The sequence below is a fragment of the Equus asinus genome, chromosome 22 (assembly GCF_041296235.1).
Source record: "Equus asinus isolate D_3611 breed Donkey chromosome 22, EquAss-T2T_v2, whole genome shotgun sequence".
In the NCBI taxonomy this organism is placed as follows: domain Eukaryota; kingdom Metazoa; phylum Chordata; class Mammalia; order Perissodactyla; family Equidae; genus Equus; species Equus asinus.
Genome location: NC_091811.1, coordinates 58,208,465 through 58,233,056, shown reverse-complemented (window position 1 = coordinate 58,233,056; position 24,592 = coordinate 58,208,465). Strand labels below are relative to the sequence as shown.

Sequence of the window (24,592 nt, the reverse complement as noted above, 5' to 3'; positions counted from 1 at the left end):
ATGCCTTCTATCTAAGAATAAGGGGGCTTCTTTTTTCCACTGGGAACAGTGTCATTTTCACCGGGAGAGAATGGTCTCAAAGGCACTTTGTGAACAGGGAAGCCATACAAGTGCTGTGTAAAGTGTTATTGCTCCCCCACTTCAGGCCTCTCTGTGGACACTAGGAAGGCTGTTGGAGGGAGACAGTTGTTGCTAAGAACCATCTGATTCCTCAACCTTAGTGGCCCAGAGTTTCAAAGGCTCTGTGGAATGCAGGTGATGGTTCTTTTGAGACAGTTTAAGCAAGGGCTAGAAATCCAATTTACATATTCCAGTACCCAACCCCTACCCCATGGCTAGGAAGTCCAGGTAGTCAAAGGTGCACAGTGTCAGTGACCCCAGCCGGTCCTTCAGCCTGTTGCATCCACGGGTAAAATCCACTGACACTGATTTCATCACCCTCCCTGATGCAACATCCAGTGAAACAACTGAGAGTGTGAGGTTGGGTGTGGGAGTGGAGGGTGGTCCAAATCCGGGACTGCCCCAACCCCAGTGGAGGGTCCCAGAACAATGTGGACGTCAGAATGAGGCCATGGGTGACCACACAGATGGCTCCCAAAGCCTCCCCAAGGGGTTGACTTTTCTTCTGAGAAAATGACCCTTGATAGAGGTCTTCCTTCCCTTAGAACTATTCACAGCTGCCCAATGAAACTTCTGATTCAAATACTATGACTCCGTGATAAATCCACCCTTTGGATAAAACATTTCCAGCATCGGAGAGGTTATCTCAGTTTGAGTGAGAAATGGTTTGCCTCTCCCTACATATGGACTCAAATGGAACAAGGAACTGGGGGAGCGGGCGGGCAGGGGAGCTCACCTCAGTTGTGTATAATGTCTCCTATGCTCTTCCCACTTCTGGTCCCCATCTGGGAGTCCAAAATGATAGGAGTTGACAGGTGAAAAGGAGGAGGAGGAAGTGGAGCCCTGGGGGATGGGATGAGAGGGACAAGGGTGAGCTGGAGACACGAGGCTCTGCCGCTTTGTTTCACTTCCTGGTGCTTCAGGAGTTGAATCGGAAGCAAGATTGGTGGGGTGATTGTGGGACTGCTGTGTGGCAGGAACTACTTCCAGGACTAGATCTGCCCTGATGCTGCAAGGAGCCCTTGACGTCAGCAGGGCCTCAACCATTATGCAAATCATGTTCACAAGACACTCCCAGGCAGGCCTTTCCTGTTGGATGTCCAGACTCCAAATGCAGTTGAAGTTCCCCCAGATGGTTAATAATGATGGCTAATATATATCCAACTCTCACTTTATGCCAAGTACTTGGTCTAAGCACATTTCATGTATTAACCCATCTAATTCTCACAACAACCCAGTGAGGTAGGTACTATTTTTGGCCCCACATTTTCAGAGGATGATACTGAGGTGCAGAGAAGTAACTTGCCCAAGATCAGAGAGCTACTAACTGGCCAGAATTCCAGTGCAGACCATCTGGCTTCAGATCCTGCATTTTCAATCATTCCATTATATTGGACACTGTGAGAAGACAGAGCATCTTTATAAAGTAGCTCTTTTAGCCCAGGTATCTCTGGGTAGCTGAAGCCCTGTCATTCTCATGGGTCTATAAAGTCTATCTCAATTTGAGACCTCAATATGGAAATTTCTCAAAGTATAGGTAACCATCTAGATGTCTCAGCACCCATCTTTTTGCAAGATTTCAAATCTAGGGCCCTGTGAAGTCAGATTAGTTTGAGAGACTCTCTGAGTTGAGGTGTTTTTCTCTCGGACTATGACCTCTGGCTGAGTCCTGGAAGTCTAAATCCTGAGGTCTGTTTATGAAGGCCTATTTAACATCCTTCACTGAGAGAGAAATGCTTTAAGACTGTATCCTCTGTGAGGAATTCCTTCCACCAGAGAGGCCCGCTGTGTGGCCTTTAGAAACTGAGCTAAAGTGCCCCAAGAAATTTCACAACCTGGCCCCATTCCAAAGCAGTTCAAGCTCAGAGTCAGGCCCCAAGAATCCCTCTGAATAACTGCTGACGCTAAATCTGTAACAGTTTGAGGAAGGCAAATGCCTTAATTTGCCGTGCTCATGCCCCTCTGAGAGGTAATGTCCAGTTCCAAGAGGCAGGGGAATTTGATGGCTGAAGGGTCCTGTTCCCTGGGAATATTGCCGGGGCCTCTGGGGAGGGAATCATCACAGATGGGAGTTTCAGATGGACGCCTTTAGAATCCTAGAATATGCAGCTACTGAGGCGAGTTAGGAGCCTGCCTCCCGCTTCCTTTTTTTCTCTCCCGTATCTGGAAATGATAGGAAATGCCAGCGAGTTTCGGGGGCAACAGGGGCGGAGGTGGCGGAGTAGCTCACAAGAGCACCGCAGGAAGAGGGGGTGCACCGACCCATGCCGGGAATACCCAACAGTCGAGTCCCAGTGCTTTGCCCTGGGTTCTCCTTATTCTACAGTTTCTAAAGTTACAGAGAGCACAAAATTCTGTTTCCAAGTCTGGCGCTCTCTAATTTTGTTCACAGAAGCCTTAAAAGAGAAGCGGTTACTCTTCACGACGCCAAAGGTCCAGGGTCTGACTGCATTTGTCCTCATCGGCGTTCCGTAACCCTTGCTTTCGCCCAGCCCCTGCGTCACACGTCTTCCCGTGGAGCCGGCCGTAGCTGGCTCCTTCTGATTGGCTGAGGTGAGCCCCAAACCCTTCCTGATTGGAAGCTGCGACTGGGCGCCCGCTGTTCTTTCCGCCGTAGGGTTAGGTTGAGCCTGAGGTGCGGGGGAGAATTGGGGAAACTGGAATTTCCCGCGGAGCTGACGGCGTTTGCTCTCCCCCTACTCGTTTTAATTCCACGCGCTCCAAAATATCCGCCATGGAGAAATCTTGGTAATGACCCAATCCCCGTAAGCATCCCAGGAACACATCTGACCCCTGCCCTAATCCCTCCCCTCCCGGCCGCAGGGGGAGAATTCTGGGTAATTGATTTCTCTGGTTCCCCCAGAGAATTCTGGGTAACTAGCCATTTCCATCACATCCCTCTACCCCCGCCCCAATTGTGGGTAACTGGCCATTCTTATTTCCCCTTAGAGAATCCTGGGTAACGTTGCGGAGGATTCTGGGAAACTGACTTCTCTTGTTCTCACCTACAAACCCCCCACCCCCACTCCTAATTTTGGGAAACAAGCACCTTAGGCCCCTCTACCTAACTCCTACCCCCGCACTTGCTGCTCCTTCCACTGATAGTTCTGGGCTGAACCAGGCAAGTGAGCAGGCCTTAAGGGAGGTTAGATAGTGGGATGGTGGGGAGTACAGAGGGCCTAGAGGAGAAAAGGAAGGGACAACACTTTTCTACCCCACTGCCCATCCCTTTCCTGCCTGCTTCATCCCCTGCTTGGCGTTCTCTCATCTTCTCCTTGCCTCATCTCCCTCCTGCCGGTATAACCTAGAACACACTAAATACAAGTACCCCTGACTCAGCTCCCTCTTTCCCTTTGCAGGCCAGGATGTCCATTGTAGGCCCACTGGTGCCGTCCTGCTGAAGTTTGGGTCAGGCATCTAAAGGGGCTGTGGCAAGGCAGGGTGTGACACAGGTCTAATCTGCTGCCATCGTCATCATGAACTTTGAGGGTCTGGACCCTGGACTAGCAGAGTATGCCCCGGCCATGCATTCTGCCTTGGACCCTGTCCTGGATGCCCACCTGAACCCAAGTCTACTACAGAATGTGGAGCTGGACCCGGAGGGAGTGGCCTTGGAGGCGCTTCCTGTCCAGGAGTCAGTGCATATAATGGAAGGTGTCTACTCTGAATTGCACAGTGTGGTGGCTGAAGTGGGTGTGCCTGTCTCCGTCTCCCACTTTGACTTGCACGAGGAGATGCTGTGGGTGGGAAGCCATGGGGTAAGAACTGTACCCCTTTGTAAGGCCTGAAAGAAGATGTTGGAGGTCTTTTATCTGGTTTTAGCCCAAGGACAGCTATTTCTCAGGGAGCCTGAACTGAGTTGAGGTGATGAGAGTTAGCTGGGTCACTAAGTCAAACCAAGAGGAGGGGAGTGGAGGGAGAAAATGGGAGTCATAGGGTCCAGGGATGAGTTACATAGGTGTTCTTTTTTTCAGAAGGCATCCCGTTTCTACTACAGTTTGCCCATTCATGCTTTGTTTAATCTTGATAACTGTACCCATTAGGTAGTCTGTAGCCATCCAAATCCAGTCTTTAATGCCCTCTTCTCTTTTCCATTTTTATAATTATAGAATGTTTAATGCATGTTTTTGCATATCTTACATGGAATAATTTTGTCTTCTCTGGCTGATTTTAACCTCTCTGAGAGCAGTTATCAATGTTAATTTTTTAAAATGTGTATCCATATTGCCAGTATGCTAGGAAACTGGAAGCTTTTGTAAGAAATAACATGCCATTCTGGGTTTACTAATTTACCTTTGATAGTACATGACTTGTTTCTCTGTTAGAAAGTGAATTTTTTTGATAATACATTCATTTCAGTAGGCAGTGTCTACTGCCATGCTAGGCCCAGGAATAAAACTGACTAAACATAATCCTTGCCCTCAAAGACTTCACAGGACAACGAGGAAAAAAGACATATAAACCGGTAATTTCATGGTATGTTAGAAGAAACTAAACTCTTTAACTTATTAATTGTGAATTTAGGTTATAAACTACTAAGTGCCAGTGTGAAAATATGTACTGGGTGCTGATGAACATGGAGGAGGGTCAGAGGGCCTCAAGAAGGAAGTGACACCTGAACTGAGTCTTGAGAGATGAGTAGGAGTCAGGTAAAGAATAGGGAACAATGCTGTGTTGGCAAAAGCAACAGGATAAACAGATTCCCAAGATGTTACATAGCTTGGTGATTGGAGAGTGCAGGAACTACAAGCAATTAGGACTGGAAGCTGAAGCTGAAGCGTTAGACATTTCTTCATTCAACCAGTGTTTTTCGAGCACCTGCCAGGTGCCAGACCTTGCTCTGTGTTCTAGGTTTGTAATAAGCATTAAAAAAGGCAGCAAAAATACATTTATAATATACCAGGTGTTACCTTAAAAAAATCAGGTAGAATAAGGGGGTTGAGGTAATGAAGGCTGGGAGCTGTTGTTATTTTAGATAGTTGTTCAGGGAAGGTCTCTCTGATAAAGTCACACTTGAGTAGAGACCTGGATGCAGGCCAAGGTGTCCATTCCTTTTTTTTTTTTTTTGAGGAAGATTAGCCCTGAGCTAATATCTGCTGCCAATCCTCCTCTTTTTGCTGACGAAGACTGGCCCTGAGCTAACATCTGTGCCCATCTTCCTCTACTTTATATGTGGGATGCCTCCCACAGCATGGCTTGCCAAGCGGTGCCATGTCCACACCCGGGATGCAAACTGGCGAACCCCAGGCTGCCGAAGCGGAACATGGGCACTTAACTGCTGTGCCACCAGGGCAGCCCCCAAGATGTCCATTCTAAAAGGGAGAGAAGGATCTGTGCAGATATCTGGGAGAAGAACATTCTAGAAAAATCTCATATGCTACATTAAAAGAGCTTAGACTTGATCCTTCAGGCCACTGAAGATTTTTATCCACACTGACAAGGTCCAGTTTGCATCTTAGGTGGAGTGCTGAGGTAGCATTATAGAGTTTGATTTAAGGTGGACAGGGCAGGACTCAGTGAGATCAGTTTGTAGGCTATTGTAGTAGTTCACATAAAATAGGAAGGCTTGAATGAAGCCCTGTAGATATGTGTACATGAGAACACATTTGAGAAACATTTAGGAAGTAAAATAAACAAGACTTAAGTTGACTACCGGTAACTTAGTCCACTGGGTAGATCATGGTATCATAGGGAATACAGTTAGGAAGAACTGAAACGGAGTAAAAATGGTGAATTTAATTTAGGATGTAATGAGTTTGAGGTTCTCATGGGATGTCTAAGGAGAGATGTTTAGTAGGTGTTTGGATGTGTTAGTCTGAAGCTTGAGCTAGTGTTCTGGGCTAAGGAAAGAAATTAGGATTCATCAGCTTTAGGATGAATGATTAAAACCTTAAGAGTGGATAAGACTGCCTAGGAAGACCAGCAGCGTGAGAAGATAGTGGGCTGGGAATAGCCATGTGTCAAGAGTGGTCAGAAGGGGAGCACATAAGGAGAAAGTATGAGCTCAGAGTCAGGAGAGAAACCAGGAGTGAATGATGTCATAGGAGCCAGGGGTGGAATGAGTTTCGCATTCTCTCTATTCCAGCCTGTGACCCACAGGACACATTTCCCAGATGTCTAGTAGAGATTAAGACTTGACTGTGGAACATAAGAAAGCCAGCTGGCCAGTGAAGGACTGGACCCACTTTTTTTTTTTTTTTTTTTTTTTTTTTTTGAGGAAGATTAGCCCAGAGCTAACTACTGGCAATCCTTTTTTTTCTGAGGAAGGCTGGCCCTGAGCTAACATCCGTGCCCATCTTCCTCTACTTTATACGTGGAATGCCTACCACAGCATGGCTTGCCAAGCAGTGCCATGTCTGCACCTGGGATCCAAACCGGCGAACCCTGGGCCGCCGAGAAGCAGAACATGCGAACTTAACTGCTGTGCTACCGGGCTGGCCCATGGACCCACATTCTTGATCTTCTGAACGCTGTTCTAACCAACTGAGCCATTAGTTATTCAGCAGGGTCACTGTGAGGATAAAATGAGGTAGAGTTTACAAAAATACTTTGTAAAGCATTAAACAAACTTGAGATAGTATTATCACTGTCTTTATCACTAATATTGGTCCCTGACCTTATGCCTTAGTTGCTGCTAGCCAGAAAGGCCAGGCAAGAAGGAGAAAAGCTGAGCAACATCCAGTTCCTGACTTGCATCTGGGATGGCCCTGCCCCTCCACTCAGGGTGTCTCTCATCTTTTTGCTCCCTACAGGGCCATGCCACTTCATTTTTTGGTCCAGCCTTGGAGCGCTACTCATCCTTTCAGGTCAATGGCAGTGATGACATTCGGCAGATCCAGAGCCTGGAGAATGGTATTCTTTTTCTCACCAAGAACAACCTCAAGTATATGGCCCGTGGGGGCCTCATTATATTTGATTACCTGTAAGTGGCTTCTCAGCTCTGGACTGGGAAAGAGGGTCCCTCATAGGGTGGGAAGGCTAAAGGATTGGAAGTTTTTTGAGACCCCAGCCCCTTAGCCTCTCCTCTCCCCCGCAGGCTGGATGAGAGTGAGGATATGCACAGTCTTCTGCTGACTGACAGCAGCACTCTGCTCGTTGGTGGGCTACAGAACCACATATTGGAGATTGACCTTAACACTGTCCAGGAGACTCAGAAGGTACAAGCCTCGGGCAGGAAAAACCCAGGCAGGGCCTGAGGTTATGGGGGGGCAGGATATACCTGGGCTGGGAACATGCCTGACTGGAACGTGCGTGTGACCTTTCTGTTCCTTTAGTCTGTGGGAAGAATCATTCTCACTGGTTTTTTCTGCTTCCCTCCCCAGTATGCAGTCGAGACACCTGGAGTCACCATCATGAGACAGACAAATCGCTTCTTCTTCTGTGGTCATACATCTGGCAAGGTGGCTAAGTTCCATTTTTCCTCCCACCACGGGACCCTGTCTCACTGATGTGTGATTGCGCTCTGCTATTTCCTCAATTCTGAGGCTGGAGTTGGAGGGATGGGAGGAGTGAGTTGAGTTCCTCCTCAGCCGTGTTATGCTATGAGATTACCTTTCAGCCTGATGTTTTCTGTTGTAACTAGGTACCTTAGAGACAAAAAAGTAAACAAGAGTTCTCTTTGGGGTCCCTTCCAGCTCTGGGCTTCTCTTTTTGCCTTTTCTGTGCTTTAATTGCCCATATCCTGGAGTGTTAGTTCTTTTGGTAGCAGACTCACAGGGTTAGGTAGGTGGCAGGTACTCTTCCTAATAACAGTGTTGGCAGATAACCAAGTTATCTCTTCTTCAGGTTTCCCTGCGAGACCTCCGTACTTTTAAGGTGGAGCATGAGTTTGATGCTTTCTCAGGGAGTCTGTCAGATTTTGATGTACATGGCAACCTGTTGGCTGCCTGTGGCTTCTCCAGCCGCCTCACCGGCCTGGCCTGCGACCGTTTCCTCAAGGTGTATGATCTGCGCATGATGCGTGCCATCACACCACTTCAAGTACATGTGGATCCTGCCTTCTTGCGCTTCATCCCTACATATACTTCTCGTCTTGCTATCATCTCTCAGTCAGGTATGAAGGGGATGGAGGATGGGGTAGGAGGGGCAGATGAGGGAAGGGAAACTAGGCGCCAGAAGGTGTATACTCCCAGGAATCTGTTGGGGGGGAAAAGTAACCTTTCAGTGAGGGCTCAGATTCTCTCTTAGGTTTGGTCAGAGATTAGATCTTCTGTTTTCTCCCTGGGTGTGAACAACACAGAAAAAGATAAAGGTGGAGCAGGCAGTACAACTTCAGAACTGCCCTTTGCTGGGTAGGAGACTTACCTGGGGTTTTTAGAAAGGCATCAGATGGTGTTCTCTCCATCTCTAGGCATGGATTTGGAGCCCGTCTTTCCTTGATACCAGGCTAAGAGGGTTGGAAGGGCATAAAAGGATGGCTCCCTTTCAACTTACAGGGCTCACTGGGCTTCCTCTTCCCTCCTAGGGCAGTGCCAGTTTTGTGAGCCCACAGGCCTGGCCAACCCAGCAGACATCTTTCATGTGAATCCTGTGGGGCCTCTGCTAATGACATTTGATGTGTCAGCCAGCAAGCAGGCCCTGGCCTTTGGGGATTCTGAGGGCTGTGTGCACCTCTGGACTGATTCCCCTGAGCCTTCCTTTAACCCCTACTCCCGTGAGACTGAGTTTGCTTTGCCCTGTCTCGTGGACTCACTGCCTCCTCTGGACTGGAGCCAGGACTTGCTGCCTCTTTCCCTCATCCCTGTCCCACTCACCACCGACACACTTCTCTCTGACTGGCCTGCTGCCAACTCCGCTCCAGCTCCCAGGTTGTACCTCCCATCTGGGCCAAAAGGAGGGAGGGGGAAAGGGCCAAGATGCCAGGATTCTCTGCGGGCCCTGTCATTATTCTATGTCTGTCCTGATTTTTGTCTCCCTTCAGTATTCTCTTTTTTTCTGACCTCTTGGGGAGTTGGGATTGGATGGGCAGACACAACAGCCTTCAAGCCCCTAGAACTAAATCAAATTGCAGGCGAGCACCCCCTGTGGATGCAGAGATTCTGCGCACCATGAAGAAAGTGGGCTTCATTGGCTATGCCCCCAACCCCCGCACCAGGCTGCGCAATCAGGTATGTTCAGAGGGGAGAGGGTCAGCCCCCACCCCAAACCATTGGCATTTCTCCTGGCTCCTTCCTTCACTAGCCTTCAGTAGTTTTTGTTTTCAGTTAGTAAAGGTTTTTTCCAGGCCTCCTTAGTTGAAGGTACTATGCTAGGTGTTAGGGAGGATTCAGAGACATAGAAGATAGGGTCCTTGCTCTTAAGAAGTTTAATGTTTGGTTGGTGAAGATAAGACCTGTCCATAACAGAAATTATTTATTTTCTATTATTAAATGCTAAAGGAATGTTAGAAGCATTCAGTGGCAGAGCTGTTTGGAGGGAAAATGTTACTCTGGGCTGGAGTGATTGGGGGAGGCACACTGAAAGGGGTGGATATTGAGCTGGAAAGGGGGAGTATATTCAAGATGAGAGATCAGTGTTAGCAAAGGTCTCAGGAAGCATGACTGCAAAAGAAGTGTCTCATGGGGACTATGATTCTGTCAGTCTGGCTGGAGGGGCTGTTAGCACTGGGAAATAGTGAGAGATTAAGGTTGGAAAAGGCCCTGTTCTGAAACCTCGAAAGCCAGTGTATAGTAGAAGTGATGCACTGAAGGGGCGTTCTGGGATGGTTAGTTAGGTAGCGGTATGCTGGACAGAGTGTGTGTGGAAGCCACCACAGTTGTCCAGCTGTGATAAGGTAGGGTGACACCCATGCGAATAAAAAGGAAGGAGTGGATGCTGGAAACCCTATGAAATTAGAAGGTTCAGGACTTGCTGGCTGTTTCAGTGTTGGGATAAAGGTAGGGGAAAACCAAAGAGGATTAAGGCATCCAACAAGTTTACCTCTTTTTTTAAAATTCTAGATTCCTTACCGACTCAAGGAGTCAGACAGTGAATTTGACAGCTTCAGCCAGGTCACTGAGTCACCAATAGGGCGGGAAGAGGAGCCACATCTCCACATGGTCTCTAAGAAATACCGCAAGGTGCTGGGGGATACCAGCGGGAGCCCTCTGGGATATGGGGAAAGGTTCCGGGGAAGGTGGTCATATGAGAGAGTATTGAACGACTCAGGAGGGAGGTTTTGGAGAACGTTATAACTACTGCAGAGATTTAGGGGACTCCGAGGCTGTCTTCATCTTGCTCAGACTATTTCTGCGTCAGGTGACCATCAAATACTCGAAGCTGGGGCTGGAGGACTTTGACTTCAAACACTACAATAAGACCCTGTTTGCTGGATTAGAGCCCCACATCCCCAATGCCTACTGTAACTGCATGATCCAGGTAAGCGTAGGTGTTCCTGCGACTTGGACGTGTTCCAGGTTTCTCCAACAAGCCCACTTTACCCTGGCCTCCCACCATTCTTTCTTGCCCCACAGTCTTCACGTCTCCTCTCTGAGCTCCACTTCAGTGGACTCCTGCTTTTTATTCTCCACTGGCTCACTTAAGCTTCCCTTCTCTCTTCCTCCCTGTACCAGTTGCCTGCCTCACTTTTCCTGCTCTTCCTCCAGGTGCTCTACTTCCTGGAGCCTGTGCGCTGTCTAATCCAGAACCACCTTTGCCAAAAGGAGTTTTGCCTAGCATGTGAGCTGGGCTTCCTCTTCCACATGTTGGATCTCTCCCGAGGTGACCCCTGTCAGGTCAGTACCTGGAGACCTGGGACAATAAAAGGGGAAGGGAGGTGGACTGTAGGCAGGGACATCACTGTGCAAATGGCCACAAAAGAGAAAAATAACCCCTTTCCACAACACGCTTTCTGGATTCCAGGGCAGTAATTTTCTTCGGGCATTCCGCACCATTCCTGAGGCCTCAGCCCTTGGTCTGATTCTGGCTGACTCAGATGAGGCTTCAGGCAAGGGCAACCTGGCCAGGCTCATTCAGAGGTGGAATCGCTTCATTCTCACTCAGCTGCATCAGGATATGCAAGAGCTGGAAGTACCCCAGGCTTATCGAGGTGCTGGAGGCAGGTATGGAATCGGGACAGGAATAGTGAAAGCCACCATGACAGGCCCCTCTGTGACTTAAAGGATCTTCTGACTCCCTCAGTGTGCATGTGTCACCCTCTCCACTCTTAGCAGCTTTTGCTCTTCGGGGGACTCTGTCATTGGGCAGCTGTTCAGCTGTGAGATGGAGAACTGCAGCCTCTGCCGCTGTGGCAGTGAGACCGTGCGAGCCTCATCCACCCTGCTCTTCACGCTCTCCTACCCTGAGGGTAGCAACAGTGGTATACCCTGCAGCTGGGTTGGGAAGGCTCCCCCAAATGTCCTGTAACATCAAGGAGAGGGTGTTGGGGGGCTAAGGGTGGGTATAAGGGAGAACCTGGAGTGAAGCATCTAGTTTCCCCTCAGATAAAACTGGGAAGAACTGTGACTTTGCTCAGGTGCTGAAGCGAAGCATCTGCCTGGAGCAGAATACACAGGCCTGGTGTGACAACTGTGAAAAGTACCAGCCCACGGTGAGTGGGCTCTTGCACTGGACTCGAGTACTGCCGTGTCGGGGACTCAGCCATGGTCTCATGTGGGGCTGGCTGTGTCAGCACTGCCATCCAGGGCTCTATAGGGAATGGGAAGAATCCCAACTTGAGGATGCAGGTCCAGGTTTCACAGTTCCTGTCCAAGTTTCTCTCCCTGTAGCCCCCTACCATTCCTTGTTTGTTTTATCTTCTCAGATTCAGACCCGCAACATCCGCCATCTTCCAGATATTCTTGTCATCAATTGTGAGGTGAACAGCCTGAAAGAAGCTGATTTCTGGAGAGTGCAGGCTGAGGTAAAGACCGGGGCTGGAAACAGGGCGTTAGGAGTACTTTTTAGTTTTCTCCCTCTTCTAACTTCCATATGTGATTATTCATGTTCCTGGGGAATTGGATATTTTCCCCTTTGTGTTCAGGTTGCCTTCAAGATGGCAATAAAGAAGCGTGGTGGGGAAATCTCCAAGAATAAAGAGTTTGCTTTGGCTGATTGGTAGGTACTGTCTTGGGAACGGTCAAAGGATTGAACTACCCAGTGGCTCCTCTTGTCACTGGCTAGATCTCCTCAGAACAAATTTCCGATTCTCCTGTCCTGATAGGAAGGAACTAGGGAGTCCAGAGGGCATGCTGATGTGTCCCTCCATTGAGGAGTTGAAGAATGTCTGGCTTCCTTTCTCCATTCGCATGAAGATGACCAAGAACAAAGGGCTGGATGTTTGCAATTGGACTGATGGGGATGAGATGCAGGTTGTTGAAAAACTGGGAAAAGGAAGGGGAATAAGGGAGAGAAGGTTGGGGCAGAAGCAGGACAGGGGGAAGGCGGAAGTTAGTATAGGGAAAAGAAAAGGATTAAGGCCTAGTATTTACTAGTTGTGGGCTCTTCCAGAGTGACTCAGTTCAGTGTTGGGAGCCATAGATGGGTTAGGATGGAGATAACCCACCCTGGTCCCCTATCCCCATACCCCAAACTCCCTGTCCTCTGTCCCCATTCCCCTTCCTTCCCCATCCTTAAACTTAGCTTAGCAGCCTGGGTACCCCCCTCACAGTGGGGCCCAGCCAGGGCAGAGGAGGAGCATGGTGTCTATGTGTATGACCTGATGGCTACTGTGGTACACATCCTGGACTCACGCACAGGGGGCAGCCTGGTGGCTCACATTAAAGTCGGAGAGACCTACCACCAGCGCAAGGAGGTGAGTGAGGTAATACAGGGCATGGATGCTGCTAGTGGTGGCCATGATGGAGTCCCAGATCTGTCCTTATCTTGAGTCTGAGCCAGAGTGGTCCAGCCATCACTTTGGCATCAGTCTTTCTCTATTATCTCCACAGGGCGTTACCCACCAGCAGTGGTATCTCTTCAATGACTTTCTTATTGAACCTATTGATAAGGTTAGTTGTAACACATTCCATTCTTTCATCTCCCCCTTTACTGAGCATCCTCATCCTCAGTGCCCTAGAGAATGCCAGGCAGATTTAGGAGGGAAGGATGGGTCCTCAAGAATAAAAAGCATTAGTAAAACTAAAAGTAGTGCCTGAGTCTTGTCTTCTGTCTGACTTGGAGAAAAGGAAAAAGAGACATATACATAGGCCATTAAGTGCTTTTTCTTTTATAGCATGAAGCTGTGCAGTTTGACATGAATTGGAAAGTGCCTGCTATCCTTTATTACATCAAAAGGAATCTTAATTCCAAATACAACCTAAACAGTAAGTGGTACAGAGTAGAACCAAGGGTGTGGGCAGTTGAGACTGGTCTTCATGAAGAGATCTGGGAAATAGCTTGTTAAGATTAGGATCGGTAACCAGTGTTAATATTTTCAGATATACTAAAGAGATTCCTCCTCATCAGGCCTTAAATCTAGAAGGTGGAGATCCTGAGGGTGTAGTGGGGAAGAGGTGAGGGGGGAAGTCTGATCAAAGTGGCTAAGGGTATGATTTTGAGTCTAATCATCCTTATCTCCAAGTGAAGATCTTCTTTTGGAGATGAGCTCCTTATTAAGTCCCTTTTTGGTGCCTTTAAACCATAGTTTCTCTGCAACTTTATTTTTCTGGATTTTCTAAGCTAAAGTCCGAAGTGGAAATCTCATTCTTTCCTCTCTTGACTCTTGTTTTTTCCTAGAACATCTCTTTTTTTTATTTTTTGGGTTTTTTAAAGATTTTTTATTTTCCTTTTTCTCCCCAAAGCCCCCTGATACATAGTTGTGCATTTTTAGTTGTGGGTCCTTCTGGTTGTGGCATGTGGGATGCCACCTCAGCGTGGCCTAAGTGGTGCCATGTCCATGCCCAGGATCCCAACCAGCAAAACCCTGGGCTGCTGCAGTAGAGTGCATGAACTTAACCACTTGGCCACGGGGCTGGCCCCCCTAGAATATCTCTTGATAATTTTATGATTTGACCTTTCCATCTACCTACTCTGTTCATTAGACATGATCTTTTTACTCACATGCTTTGATTATTGAAGAATCACAGTGTAGCCCGGTCTCTCGTCAGCCACCGTGGGCTTCCCTCCCCTAGTCACTTCCTATCCCCAGCCATCTGTCTTCTGGATTCTCCTTCCAGTCAAGAATCCTATTGAGGCAAGTGTTCTGCTAGCTGAAGCCTCACTAGCACGGAAGCAGCGGAAAACACATACTACCTTCATTCCACTGATGTTGAATGAGATGCCACAGGTCGGGGACCTGGTGGGCCTGGATGCTGAGTTTGTCACCCTTAATGAGGTAACCCAGATCAAAGTGTGGGGTGTTGGGACAGAACTCTGGGGATATTAGGAGTCATAAACATTTCTCTGATTTCCTTATTAACTCTTCTCGTGTAGGAGGAAGCAGAGTTGCGCAGTGATGGCACTAAGTCTACCATCAAACCAAGCCAGATGTCAGTAGCGAGGATTACCTGTGTTCGGGGCCAGGGACCCAATGAGGGTATCCCCTTCATTGATGACTACATCTCAACCCAGGAGCAGGTATTAGGATATGGAGGTGCAAGTGAGACAGACTCTGTGCTTATTAGAGTGCTCTAGAACCCAGGGAAGAGTAGTGGGGGGAGACTCTGCACCTTGCTTTCTAGACAACTTGTCCTTTTCTCTATCCCTAGGTGGTAGATTACTTGACTCAATACTCGGGGATAAAGCCAGGAGACCTCGATGCCAAGATTTCCTCTAAGCACCTCACAACTCTCAAGTCTACCTACTTAAAGCTTCGTTTTCTTATAGACATTGGAGTCAAGTTTGTGGGTCATGGTCTGCAGAAGGACTTCCGGGTGATCAACCTCATGGTTTGGGCAATACTCTTTTAAGAGTCTTCTTTGAGCATGGGCCCCCAGGGTATACATTGTGCTTTGGAGAATGGGAAATTATGGATCCCCTACCTTCAGTTTCCCCTCTTTTATCCCTGCCAGGTGCCCAAGGACCAAGTCCTTGACACTGTCTATTTGTTTCACATGCCCCGAAAACGAATGATTTCCCTGCGATTCCTTGCTTGGTACTTTCTGGGTGAGTTGCTCCACCTTGTAGGCCCTTGTGGTACTCATTAAGAGCAGGAAAAAGTGTTGGAGGGGCCAAGGGGAGTAGAAAGGACCCTGAGTTAGTGGTGAGAGTTACTGATGGACTTAATTAGTTTCAATATCCCTTCTGTACACTAGGGATGGTGTTTGGCTCTTTCCCTTAAGGGCAGCCAGGTTTTTTACTGTTGTTTATTGGGAGTTTAGGATGTGAGTAGGGGATATGTTCTTACCTCCCTTTGCTAGGTCCCAAACTATTCCACCTCTACTTCCCCCAGACCTGAAGATTCAAGGGGAGACCCATGACAGTATTGAGGATGCCCGCACAGCCCTTCAGCTCTACCGAAAGTATCTGGAGCTGAGCAAAAATGGCACTGAGCCTGAGTCCTTCCACAAAGTGCTCAAGGGTCTTTACGAGAAGGGCCGAAAGATGGACTGGAAGGTGCCTGAGCCTGAGGGCCAGACAAGTCCCAAAAGTAAGGCCTGGGATGGGACAAAGGAAACTGGACTGGGTGGGTTTTGATTGCAATGTGAAGATTATACCCACCATAATAACAATGATGATGGTGATGTTAACAGTGGTACTACCCCTACCTTATATATATAGAGCATTTAACAGTTTACAAAGCACTTAATCCTCCCAACATTCAGTGAAATAGATTTTATTATTGAAACTCTCCATTAGTCCTAACTTCCTCTTGCCCAATTCTAAAACATTTGGGGCAGGTCTATGCCCTCTTTTCTCTTGCATTTTTCCTTCATAAGAAGTATCCCAGGGGCTGGCCCCATGGCCAAGTGGTTGAGTTCATGTGCTTCTCTTCGGCGGCCCAGGGTTCTGCTGGTTCAGATCCTGGGCACAGACATGGCACCACTCATCAAGCCATGCTGAGGCGGCATCCCACATGCCACAACCAGAGGCACTCACAACTGGAATATACAACTACGTACTGGTGGGCTTTGGGGGGAGGAAGAAAAACAAGAAGATTGGCAACAGTTGTTAGCTCAGGTGCCCGTCTTTAAAAAAAAGACAAGAAGTATCCCAGGTTCGTTTTCTGCACTGATCTAAAGAGTCAATGCTCTTGGTTTTGTCTCTGACAGGTGCAGCTGTCTTCTCCTCAGTGCTGGCGCTCTGACCTCACCCTCTCCCAACGAATTGCTCCCTCTCCTTTCAGTGTTCTGTGGCCCAAGAACTGGGAGATGGCTTCCCAAGTTGGCTACACCCTGTCCACTTCCAGAATTGGACCTGCTCAGGGTCTACAGATGGTGCTATTAATAGAACTGGAATGCAGCAGAATTGTTGCATAGGATCTAGGAGCCAGATTCCTTTTTCAATCTTTGCAAAATAGTGGGCCAAAAGAAGAGTCTAGAATTGACCCAGATGGCAAGTAATTGGTATTCTTAATAAATATCCTGGGTAATTAATATTCAGGCAGAGAAGCTCCTGGAATCAAAACTCTCAGTTCCTAGTTGGCTAAGGACTGAAGTCCTGCACAGTGACAGGATACAACAGGCGCTCAAAACTTAGCTCAAGTCTCTGACTGCTTGAGGGATGCCTGGAGGGGCCAACATGTATAGTCTTGGTGGCTCTAGCAAACCAGTGTTGCCAACACCATCATTGCCAAAAGGGCCTTTGGGTCCTAGACAAAGCTTGGCTGCTAGCTTCACTCCTGCTGACAGCTGAGAAGCATCTGTCTTCCATCCACTTTCCTGTCCCAAGTTTTGTTTTCTTGTTATTTTTTAAAATTTTGTTTTAAACTGCATGTTTTATAAAATAAAAACAAAACTATTATTGGCTGTCATCTGTCTCCTTTGAGACCTGCGAGTGTGGGGTTCTCTCACTTTGGCCCTCTTCTCCTTTCTTTGTGTTGGCTCTGTTACAACTCGAAAAAACCAAGGCTTTCAAATTCCCACCTAGAAATGAAGATAAAGCTCAGGAGTCTCAAGTTAAGGATATTGGAATAGTATAATTATTTCTTTCCTGGACAATATGAGGTCTTTGCTGTGGCTGCCTGGTACCTAAGGTGGGACTGTTAAAAGATGTACAGTATGGTTTCCCCGTTACTTGTGTAAAAGGGGAGTTGGGGAAGCTGACAAACTACAGGTCCCAGGATATCTTAAGACCTGTAGCTATTAACAAAGGACCTGTGTGGTACTGCGGTGCTTCCTGGGAGATGTAGTTTCCTGGGAATCGAAAGCTGGGTTTCTCACTGGCGGGCAGTGCACCTTTCTTTTTGAAGGTTCTAGCCCGCCTAGACTGACACTCCCGCCCGCCTGACCTCCTTCATACACCATACCCGGCTCTGTCCTTGCTTCAGGCCACTCCTATTCTTCGGCTGACCCCTGGTGGTCACGTGGAGCAGCTCGCCACGCAAGTTTGGGTCCTTCTGCGATCCACCGGGGTCCTCACTGCCTGGGAGCCGCTCCTAAAGCTGCCTGTTCCCGCGAGAGTTTGGAGGGGCGGGTTTGGGGTCGGTCTCTGGCGTGGGGCTTGCACCGCAGCGCATCGGAGCTCTGCTTGGGCTCCCAGTTAAGGTGCAGGGAGCTGGGTCAGGCGGTCGCCGGGGCACCCCGTGTCTAGAAAGCGCCGGAGCGCTCTCTGGAGAAGCCCGGACAGCCCCGCTCCCCCAGCCAGGTGCTAGGGTCGGGAGCTGAAAGTGAGAGTCCGGCCGTCTTCCAGCGCCTGGGCCACGGCGGCGGCCCTGGGAGCAGAGGTGGGACGGATGCGAGTGGCGCTGAGGGTCGGGGATGGACTGGACTGGCGGGGTCCTTAGAAAGGGGCCTGGTCCTCATGGGAGATAGTTTGTAGGCCGGAGGTGGGAATGCAGTGATCTTCCGTGCTGGGTCCAAACAGGCACTAGTATTGAGTGCTATCTTCGCCGGCCGGCCATCTCGCTGCCTCCTGGCCTGAATCGGCTGCTCTCGTTCCCAGCAGCTCCTCTGTGCCTGTCGTGCTCGCTTAATCGCCAGCCCATTCCATGGCTGCCCTGTGAGTCCTAGGCAGCCAAGGCTGAAGTACCAACATGTAGGGCCTCACCTGTCGACGTAGTGGCTGGGGCTGAGCCCCAAGTCCCCAGCTCGCGCTCTCACCCACTGCCCGGGAAATCCGGGTCTTCAAGCGCCGGAACAGAGGCGCTCCTTTGTGTCCCTGCCATTTCCTGGAAAGTAGAGCCAGAGTCACAGTGGGGCCTTTGTAGGCCTTGGGATGAGGGATGGGTTGCCGGGAGGCGGCGTCGGCAGAATGGAGCCAGCTCCTCACACCTATGATTTATTTCAACCTAAACCCAGGTGGAGCAACCCCATTACGCTAAAGATGAAAGGCTGGGGTTGGCTGGCCCTGCTTCTGGGGGCCCTGCTGGTAACTGCCTGGGCTCGGAGAAGCCAGGATCTACACTGTGGAGGTAAAGGCACAATGAGAAGAAGTGGGAGGAAGGAGGGTGGGGAAGATAGAGCCTTGGAAGGGCATGAGATCCAAGGCCTGGGAGAAGGATGAATGGAAATTCCCTGGCTTGATTCCTTTCTCCCCCGACCTCCCCTTCTCTTCCCTTGCACCAGCTTGCAGGGCTCTGGTGGATGAACTAGAGTGGGAGATTGCCCAAGTGGATCCCAAGAAGACCATTCAGATGGGTTCTTTCCGAATCAATCCAGATGGCAGCCAGTCAGTAGTGGAGGTATCTGTTACTGTTCCCCCAAATAAAGTAGCCCACTCTGACGTTGAATGAGAACTCAACTAAGAAGGACCTTGGTGTAACAGAAATGAAGAAAACATTGACCCAGAGAGGTATCTAAAAGATTGGGCTGTCTCATTTGGAAGAGACTAGAGGCTTATACCCTATGCACTTGCTTCCTGGCTCCAAACCTTAATACTTTGTTTCTGCTGTAGAAGTTGTTAGCAAACAGAGAACCCTGATCAACCCCCTTCTCCACATCCTTAATCCACATGACTCAGGTTTTCACTATGACAGTATGGTACACATACGAACATTCATTCAAAACAGATGAGCTTACCCTTGTATTTAGGAAACTTTAGTTGCAAACATAACACATGTACTCAAAGCTGTACGTGGTAAACAATATCTAAAGAAATGTTAAGGTTATGATGCTTCGTGAAACACTTTAACAGTTGTTAGCCTCAAAGCCTACACTTCCTCTCTGATGCTCTCCTGTTGAGGGCAGATATTAGTCTCATTTTAATACAAGAAAATAAAATCATCTTACCTCCATAAAAATTAAGAGAATTCAAAGGAAAGGAACACATAGTTGACTAGGATTAATCAAAGAGGTCTCTGTTTATCTATAATATGGAGTTAATGACACCTTTTTTATTTCTTAGGCTTATATTATGAGGTCAAATAAGATCATATATTTGAGAGCACTTTGGAACTATACAAATAAATCATACTGTTTTTAATTAGGGAAGGCTTTTTAGAATAGGTTCGTTCAGCTAGATTTGAAAGGCAAAGTAAGGATATAAATTACTAATGTTCAGAGGTAGAAGAGTGTGACCTAAGGCTGAGGACATTTCTAGGTGCCTTATGCTCGCTCAGAGGCCCACCTCACTGAGCTGCTAGAGGAGGTATGTGACCGGATGAAGGAGTATGGGGAACAGATTGACCCTTCCACCCACCGAAAGAACTATGTACGTGTAGTGGGCCGGAATGGAGAATCCAGTGAACTGGACCTGCAGGGCATCCGAATTGATTCAGACATCAGCGGCACCCTCAAGTTTGCGGTGAGCTACGGGAGTGGGTGGCTGGTTTGCAGAAATTAGGAGAGCTATTGGAGAGCCCACGTGGAAAGCTGGGTTACTGTCCCTGTCCTCCTCTCTCGAGGCAGAGGCAAGGAGGCCTCTTCTTGCTGCCCTCTCACATGTTTCTCCCTTGGGTTGACAGTGTGAGAGCATTGTGGAGGAATACGAGGATGAACTCATTGAATTCTTTTCCCGAGAGGCTGACAACGTTAAAGACAAACTTTGTAGTAAGCGAACAGGTAAATTACTCCCACTTTACTTCCTGTCCTCACAGCCCTGTGGAACCTGGCACATTCCTTAGTACGTACCTGCCGTGCCCCCCACCCCCCGCCCCATCCTCTAATATTAGCTCAAGAGTTGGCTTCCGTTACCCATGGCTTACTAGACTTGGGTTGTTCCTCTCCATTCTCTTCCTGTCATCTTGCAGAATTTCTGGCTCCCTCACTTGAAATACAGGTGAGAGGATAGTGGGAATGTTTTGTCATTTAAAAGTATATGCTCTGAAAAATGGTGTGTGTGCCAGTTTGGTTGGGGGTATTTTCTTCCTTGGGGCGTATATCCATATGAGAGTGGCAGTTTCCTTCCAGCTGTTCTGTGCTTTTGCAGATCTGTGTGACCATGCCTTGCACATATCCCATGATGAGCTGTGAGCCACTGGAGCGGCCCAGACTGACAGGCTTGATGGATCACCCCCAGGAGGGGAAGAGAGTGGCAATGTCTTTTATATTATGTTTTTACTGAAATGAACTGAAAAAAATGAAACCAAAAGTATGAACTGTGTTGTCTTTTCATGCCCAGAATCAGCCCTTACATTAGGCTTGAAGATAGGGGATTCCAGACAGGAAAGAAATGGGAAGGGAGGGAAGAGCTTTGGGAATGGTGTAGCACTAAGGGAGGAGGAGCCTAAAACTTTCATTCTTGTGCCGTCTGAGATTCCTGCTGGACTTATAAACTCGATAAGCACTTCTTCAGTGCCTACTCAATACAATGTGTTTAAAGTCTATTGTGGAGAGAAGAGGAACCTCTATGAATAAGCAAGGGAACATAAAAGTGTGGTAGGATAGGATTCTAGAAATTAGTGTATTCATACTGATGAAACATAAAGTAAGATAGAGCTTGATCTTGAAGGAAATAATGAACATACATTACTCCCTCCCCGCCCTTCCAGATGGAGGGATCAGCAAGAGCAGACAGGAAGAGGAAAATGGATGTGATCAACTCAGCTGAAAAGTAAGGGCTTTATCACTTTATCAGATAGGGAGAGAGAAGGTAAGGAATGTTATTTAATGAAAGGCCTTGCTTGCTGTCCTAAGCTTTAGATTTGATGCCAACAGCAACACTAAAGTATACCTTTCTCGGCTCCATCACTAGCCATTGTCAATCTGGACTAAAGTCTGTCCCTACTTCCTATATGTAGAGATTCTGTACTAGGTATAGGGCTGAAAACCTAAAAGATACTTTCTTTGGGGAGCTTCTTAAACTGATCCTGAGGTGTGGCTGTCTCAGGGTTTGGAATGGAATGTTTCTGTCCCAGGGAAAGAACACCTGAATAAAGATTTCAAAGACTTTTTAAATTAAGCATTTTAGACTCTAAAAGGATCTTGGAGGCCTAGTTCACCTCTGCCCATTTTTTTTTTTTTTTTAATATTGGCACCTGAGCTAACAACTGTTGTCAATCTATTTTTTTTCTGCTTTTTCTCCCAAAATCCCCCTACTACATAGTTCTATATTTTTTAGTTGTGGGTCCTTCTAGTTGTGGCATGTGGGATGCTGCCTCAGCATGGCCTAATTAACGGCGCCATGTCCACGCCCAGCATCCGAACCAGCGAAACCCTGGGCTGTTGAAGCGGAATGCGCGAACTTAACCACTCAGCCACAGGGCCGGCCCACCTGCACATCTCTTAATTCACATCACAGGTTACCACAAGGAATCTATGAATTTATCTGAACCCTTGTGGAGGCTCACTCTAACAAATTATTGTCCCAGTATTTGGTAGAGCATATACTCAACCTTGCATATCTGCTTACACCGTAAGATTTACATGCCTTCTAAATGAGTTTATCAATAAAATGTTAGAACTTAAAGAAACATTGCCAAAGATAGTGTTAAATGAGATCTGGATGTGACTAGGAAAATTTATTATGGGAAAATCTAGTCCTTTGAAAATAAGTTTTAGAGGATTTTTGCTGTTAAAAAGGATGCAGAGCAGGGATAGGATTCCTTTAAATATAGGACAAGGAAGAATAGCAAGTGAAAGGGAACTAGTATATACTGAATACTCATATAATAAGCACAAACACCTCCTTATTTAATCTTTACAACTCCAGGAAATAGATGTCACTCCCACTTTACAGATGAAGAAACTAGGCTCAAAGAGGTGGTGGTAGTCAACGGGGAGCCAAGACTTCAGCCCTAGTGGTCACCTTTTCCCTAGGCCAGTGGTCTTTCTGCTATGTCTCACTCCCTGGAGTGGAGCCTCCGTGTAGTCCCTAGTGACTGTGTTAAGTAACACTTTTATTTGTTTGAAAACTGCCTCCAAGTTTGAACATATGCCCTCTGATTCTAATAATCTATAGTGAAAAAGTATTATATTCTCTTTTCAGCCATTTTTCCAGACTGATTATTGTTTGTAAGAAGCCCATTCTACCCTGGTCATTTTAGGTGTTAAATGTTTGTCTCTCCACCTTTATGTATTCTGGGAGGATCACTGTTTATCATGTATTTCAGCTATGGATGTACAAAGGTTCACAGATGAGTAAGACTATATAGTTCCTTATTTTTTAAAATATGTGTACGTATAGCAACATATTGATCAGATGTGCCCAGGAGACAGTTAACAATGACTCAAAAGTCCCCTTCCTGAGTTGCAGCTAATAATTCATAGTCATCACCATATAAATAATACAGCTTAGTAGTTAAGATACAGCTTCTGGAGTGAGGCCAACCTGGGTATGAATTCTAGCAATGCCAATTACAAACTATAGCCCTGAGCCTTGGTTTCCTACTTTGTGGAGACAATAATATTACCTACATCCCTTAGAGTTGTTGTGAGGATTAATTAACATAATGCATGTACCACATTTAGGTAGTATCTGGAAATAGTAAGTATTCAATAAATTTTAGCTATTACTCATTAAATACAGGAGTTTGGTTTACTGATATAGACAGTTTAAGTTTAGGCTGCATTCTCCCACTTATCTTAGGCCACCAGGGGGCACCATTGCCTCTGTCCATTTTAAAGAGGTCCTCCCAAGGTCAAGATGACCTTAATGCTCGGCCTTCTTTCCCATGCTCCCTCCAGTTCTCAGGAATTTAGTTGTATTTTGACCTAGAGCTCACTTGGCTGCTTTATTCATGTCAATCCTCCCTTAACTTTCCTCCCACCTCCCAGGTCCCATCCATGTTCAGAAACAGACTAAGCCAGCTCCTGGGAGATACCATTTAGTCCCTTTGATCCCTGGGCTTTCCCATTGGCCTGATAGCAGTGGATCAGGAGTTAACAACTAAACAAGTCCACAAAGTCCTGGTGATGCTACGCTCCAAGACGCTGTGTCAAGGGGCTTAGAGCATTACTGTTCCCCATCTTCCTTCCAACCACTAGAGCTCCAAAATAGGTTACCCTTATGGCCACTCAATAATTATCCCTTTGGTAGCCTCACCCTGAGAATGCCTCCTCTCTCTTGGGGCACTGGAGTTCAGTCCTCTGGTATGCTGCCTAGTCTCTGTGGATCATTAACCAGAGAGAAGAAACCAGGTCAGACTATTCTAGGGTTACAAGGAAATCCTCTGTGAGACGCTAAATTGGGAGCAAATATTGACCAGTGGAGCTTTGAAGTCACAGAGGAGGTAGTGAGGTCAGTGCTCCTCTGGGGGACTGCTTGGTTTCTCTTCATGAAGTTCTTTCATAAGACCTACCTATCTGATCCCCAAGCCAGAGGAGCATTGATTGGTAGTTGTGAAGCTGGGTATGAGCAAACTTGGGAAGAGAAATGCTGTTTTTCTTTCTCTTTTTCCAAGTCTAAGCTATAAACTAGGTTTCTTGACAAACTAGGTTATCTAAACCTGGCTTAGAGGGTACTGAGACCTCTGAACTTGATGTCACTGCTATGTGAGGAGATAAATGGACTTCATTTGGGGCTTGGGGTTTGTAGATAAGGCACCCTGGTCCTTGGGTCAGTCCCCCTCTGCCCTTGGGTCATTGACAGTGATAAGCTTAGGAAGGCAGAAAGGTCCTGAGGTCTTGTCTACCCAGAGGAGTCAGTCAACAGTGGTGTGGAAGATCACTTTAGTGCCCTGGTTCATTTCATGGTCGCTGGGGAGCACAGGATAAGCGTGTATAGCAAATAGCAAGTAGGAGAAGGCGTCCAGAGGCCCTATGGCAGCGACAGGAGTGATGTGACAAAAAAGGAGGGTGCCTAATGCCTGATTTTGGATGAAGGGTTAGTCTGCAGTCCTGATCTCATGCCTAGATGTGGGGTGGGCTGGCTATATGGGGTTATGTGAGACTAATGCCCTAGGACTCAGAGGCTCTGGCCTGCGCTGTAAACCTTCATGTTAAGGGGAGTGGTTGGAAGACTTGGAAGGCGGAACTGACAGCCCACAAAGAGCACTGGATATTCAGGCTCCTGCCTTTCCTTTCTTTCTCCACATATTGGGGGCTGTTAGTATCTATAATATCGTGGCCTCTGGTGACCT

At 47.6% G+C, this 24,592-nt stretch overlaps 2 protein-coding genes across 10 annotated transcripts; both read left to right on the top strand.

Moving 5' to 3' along the window:
- Window positions 1-2,652: 2,652 nt before the first annotated feature.
- On the top strand, window positions 2,653-16,938 carry PAN2 (poly(A) specific ribonuclease subunit PAN2). 9 transcript variants are annotated; one of them, XM_014843904.3, is made up of 26 exons: window positions 2,653-2,868; window positions 3,480-3,878; window positions 6,873-7,042; window positions 7,157-7,277; window positions 7,443-7,520; window positions 7,906-8,173; window positions 8,585-8,927; window positions 9,131-9,227; window positions 10,059-10,178; window positions 10,357-10,476; window positions 10,704-10,832; window positions 10,960-11,159; window positions 11,271-11,404; window positions 11,541-11,647; window positions 11,861-11,959; window positions 12,080-12,153; window positions 12,260-12,407; window positions 12,707-12,850; window positions 12,987-13,046; window positions 13,271-13,361; window positions 14,214-14,371; window positions 14,470-14,613; window positions 14,745-14,924; window positions 15,048-15,141; window positions 15,428-15,625; window positions 16,248-16,938. In XM_014843904.3, the coding sequence occupies exons 2-26, from the start codon at window positions 3,597-3,599 to the stop codon at window positions 16,280-16,282; spliced, it is 3,594 nt and encodes a 1,197-aa protein (XP_014699390.1). In that variant the 5' UTR covers window positions 2,653-2,868; window positions 3,480-3,596; the 3' UTR covers window positions 16,283-16,938. The 9 variants fall into 9 exon arrangements, with proteins under 9 accessions (XP_014699390.1, XP_014699387.1, XP_014699389.1 ...); XM_014843901.3 differs by having other exon boundaries at window positions 11,271-11,416; XM_014843903.3 differs by having other exon boundaries at window positions 11,268-11,404.
- A 377-nt stretch (window positions 16,939-17,315) lies between these two features.
- Window positions 17,316-20,664, top strand: CNPY2 (canopy FGF signaling regulator 2). The gene is made up of 6 exons (XM_014843915.3): window positions 17,316-17,860; window positions 18,435-18,547; window positions 18,702-18,817; window positions 19,675-19,878; window positions 20,039-20,135; window positions 20,503-20,664. The coding sequence occupies exons 2-6, from the start codon at window positions 18,460-18,462 to the stop codon at window positions 20,544-20,546; spliced, it is 549 nt and encodes a 182-aa protein (XP_014699401.1). The 5' UTR covers window positions 17,316-17,860; window positions 18,435-18,459; the 3' UTR covers window positions 20,547-20,664.
- The last annotated feature ends 3,928 nt before the right edge of the window (window positions 20,665-24,592 follow it).

Coding starts and splice junctions, on each gene's coding strand:
- CNPY2 (XM_014843915.3), top strand. CDS start 18,460: ATGAAAGGCTGGGGTTGGCTGGCCCTGCTTCTGGGGGCCCTGCTGGTA. Junction 18,818..19,674: donor GCAGCCAGTCAGTAGTGGAG/GTATCTGTTACT, acceptor GGACATTTCTAG/GTGCCTTATGCTCGCTCAGA. Junction 19,879..20,038: donor GCGGCACCCTCAAGTTTGCG/GTGAGCTACGGG, acceptor TTGGGTTGACAG/TGTGAGAGCATTGTGGAGGA.
- PAN2 (XM_070494650.1), top strand. CDS start 3,597: ATGAACTTTGAGGGTCTGGACCCTGGACTAGCAGAGTATGCCCCGGCC. Junction 8,928..9,130: donor AACTCCGCTCCAGCTCCCAG/GTTGTACCTCCC, acceptor ATCAAATTGCAG/GCGAGCACCCCCTGTGGATG. Junction 12,860..12,986: donor AGCGCAAGGAGGTGAGTGAG/GTAATACAGGGC, acceptor TTATCTCCACAG/GGCGTTACCCACCAGCAGTG.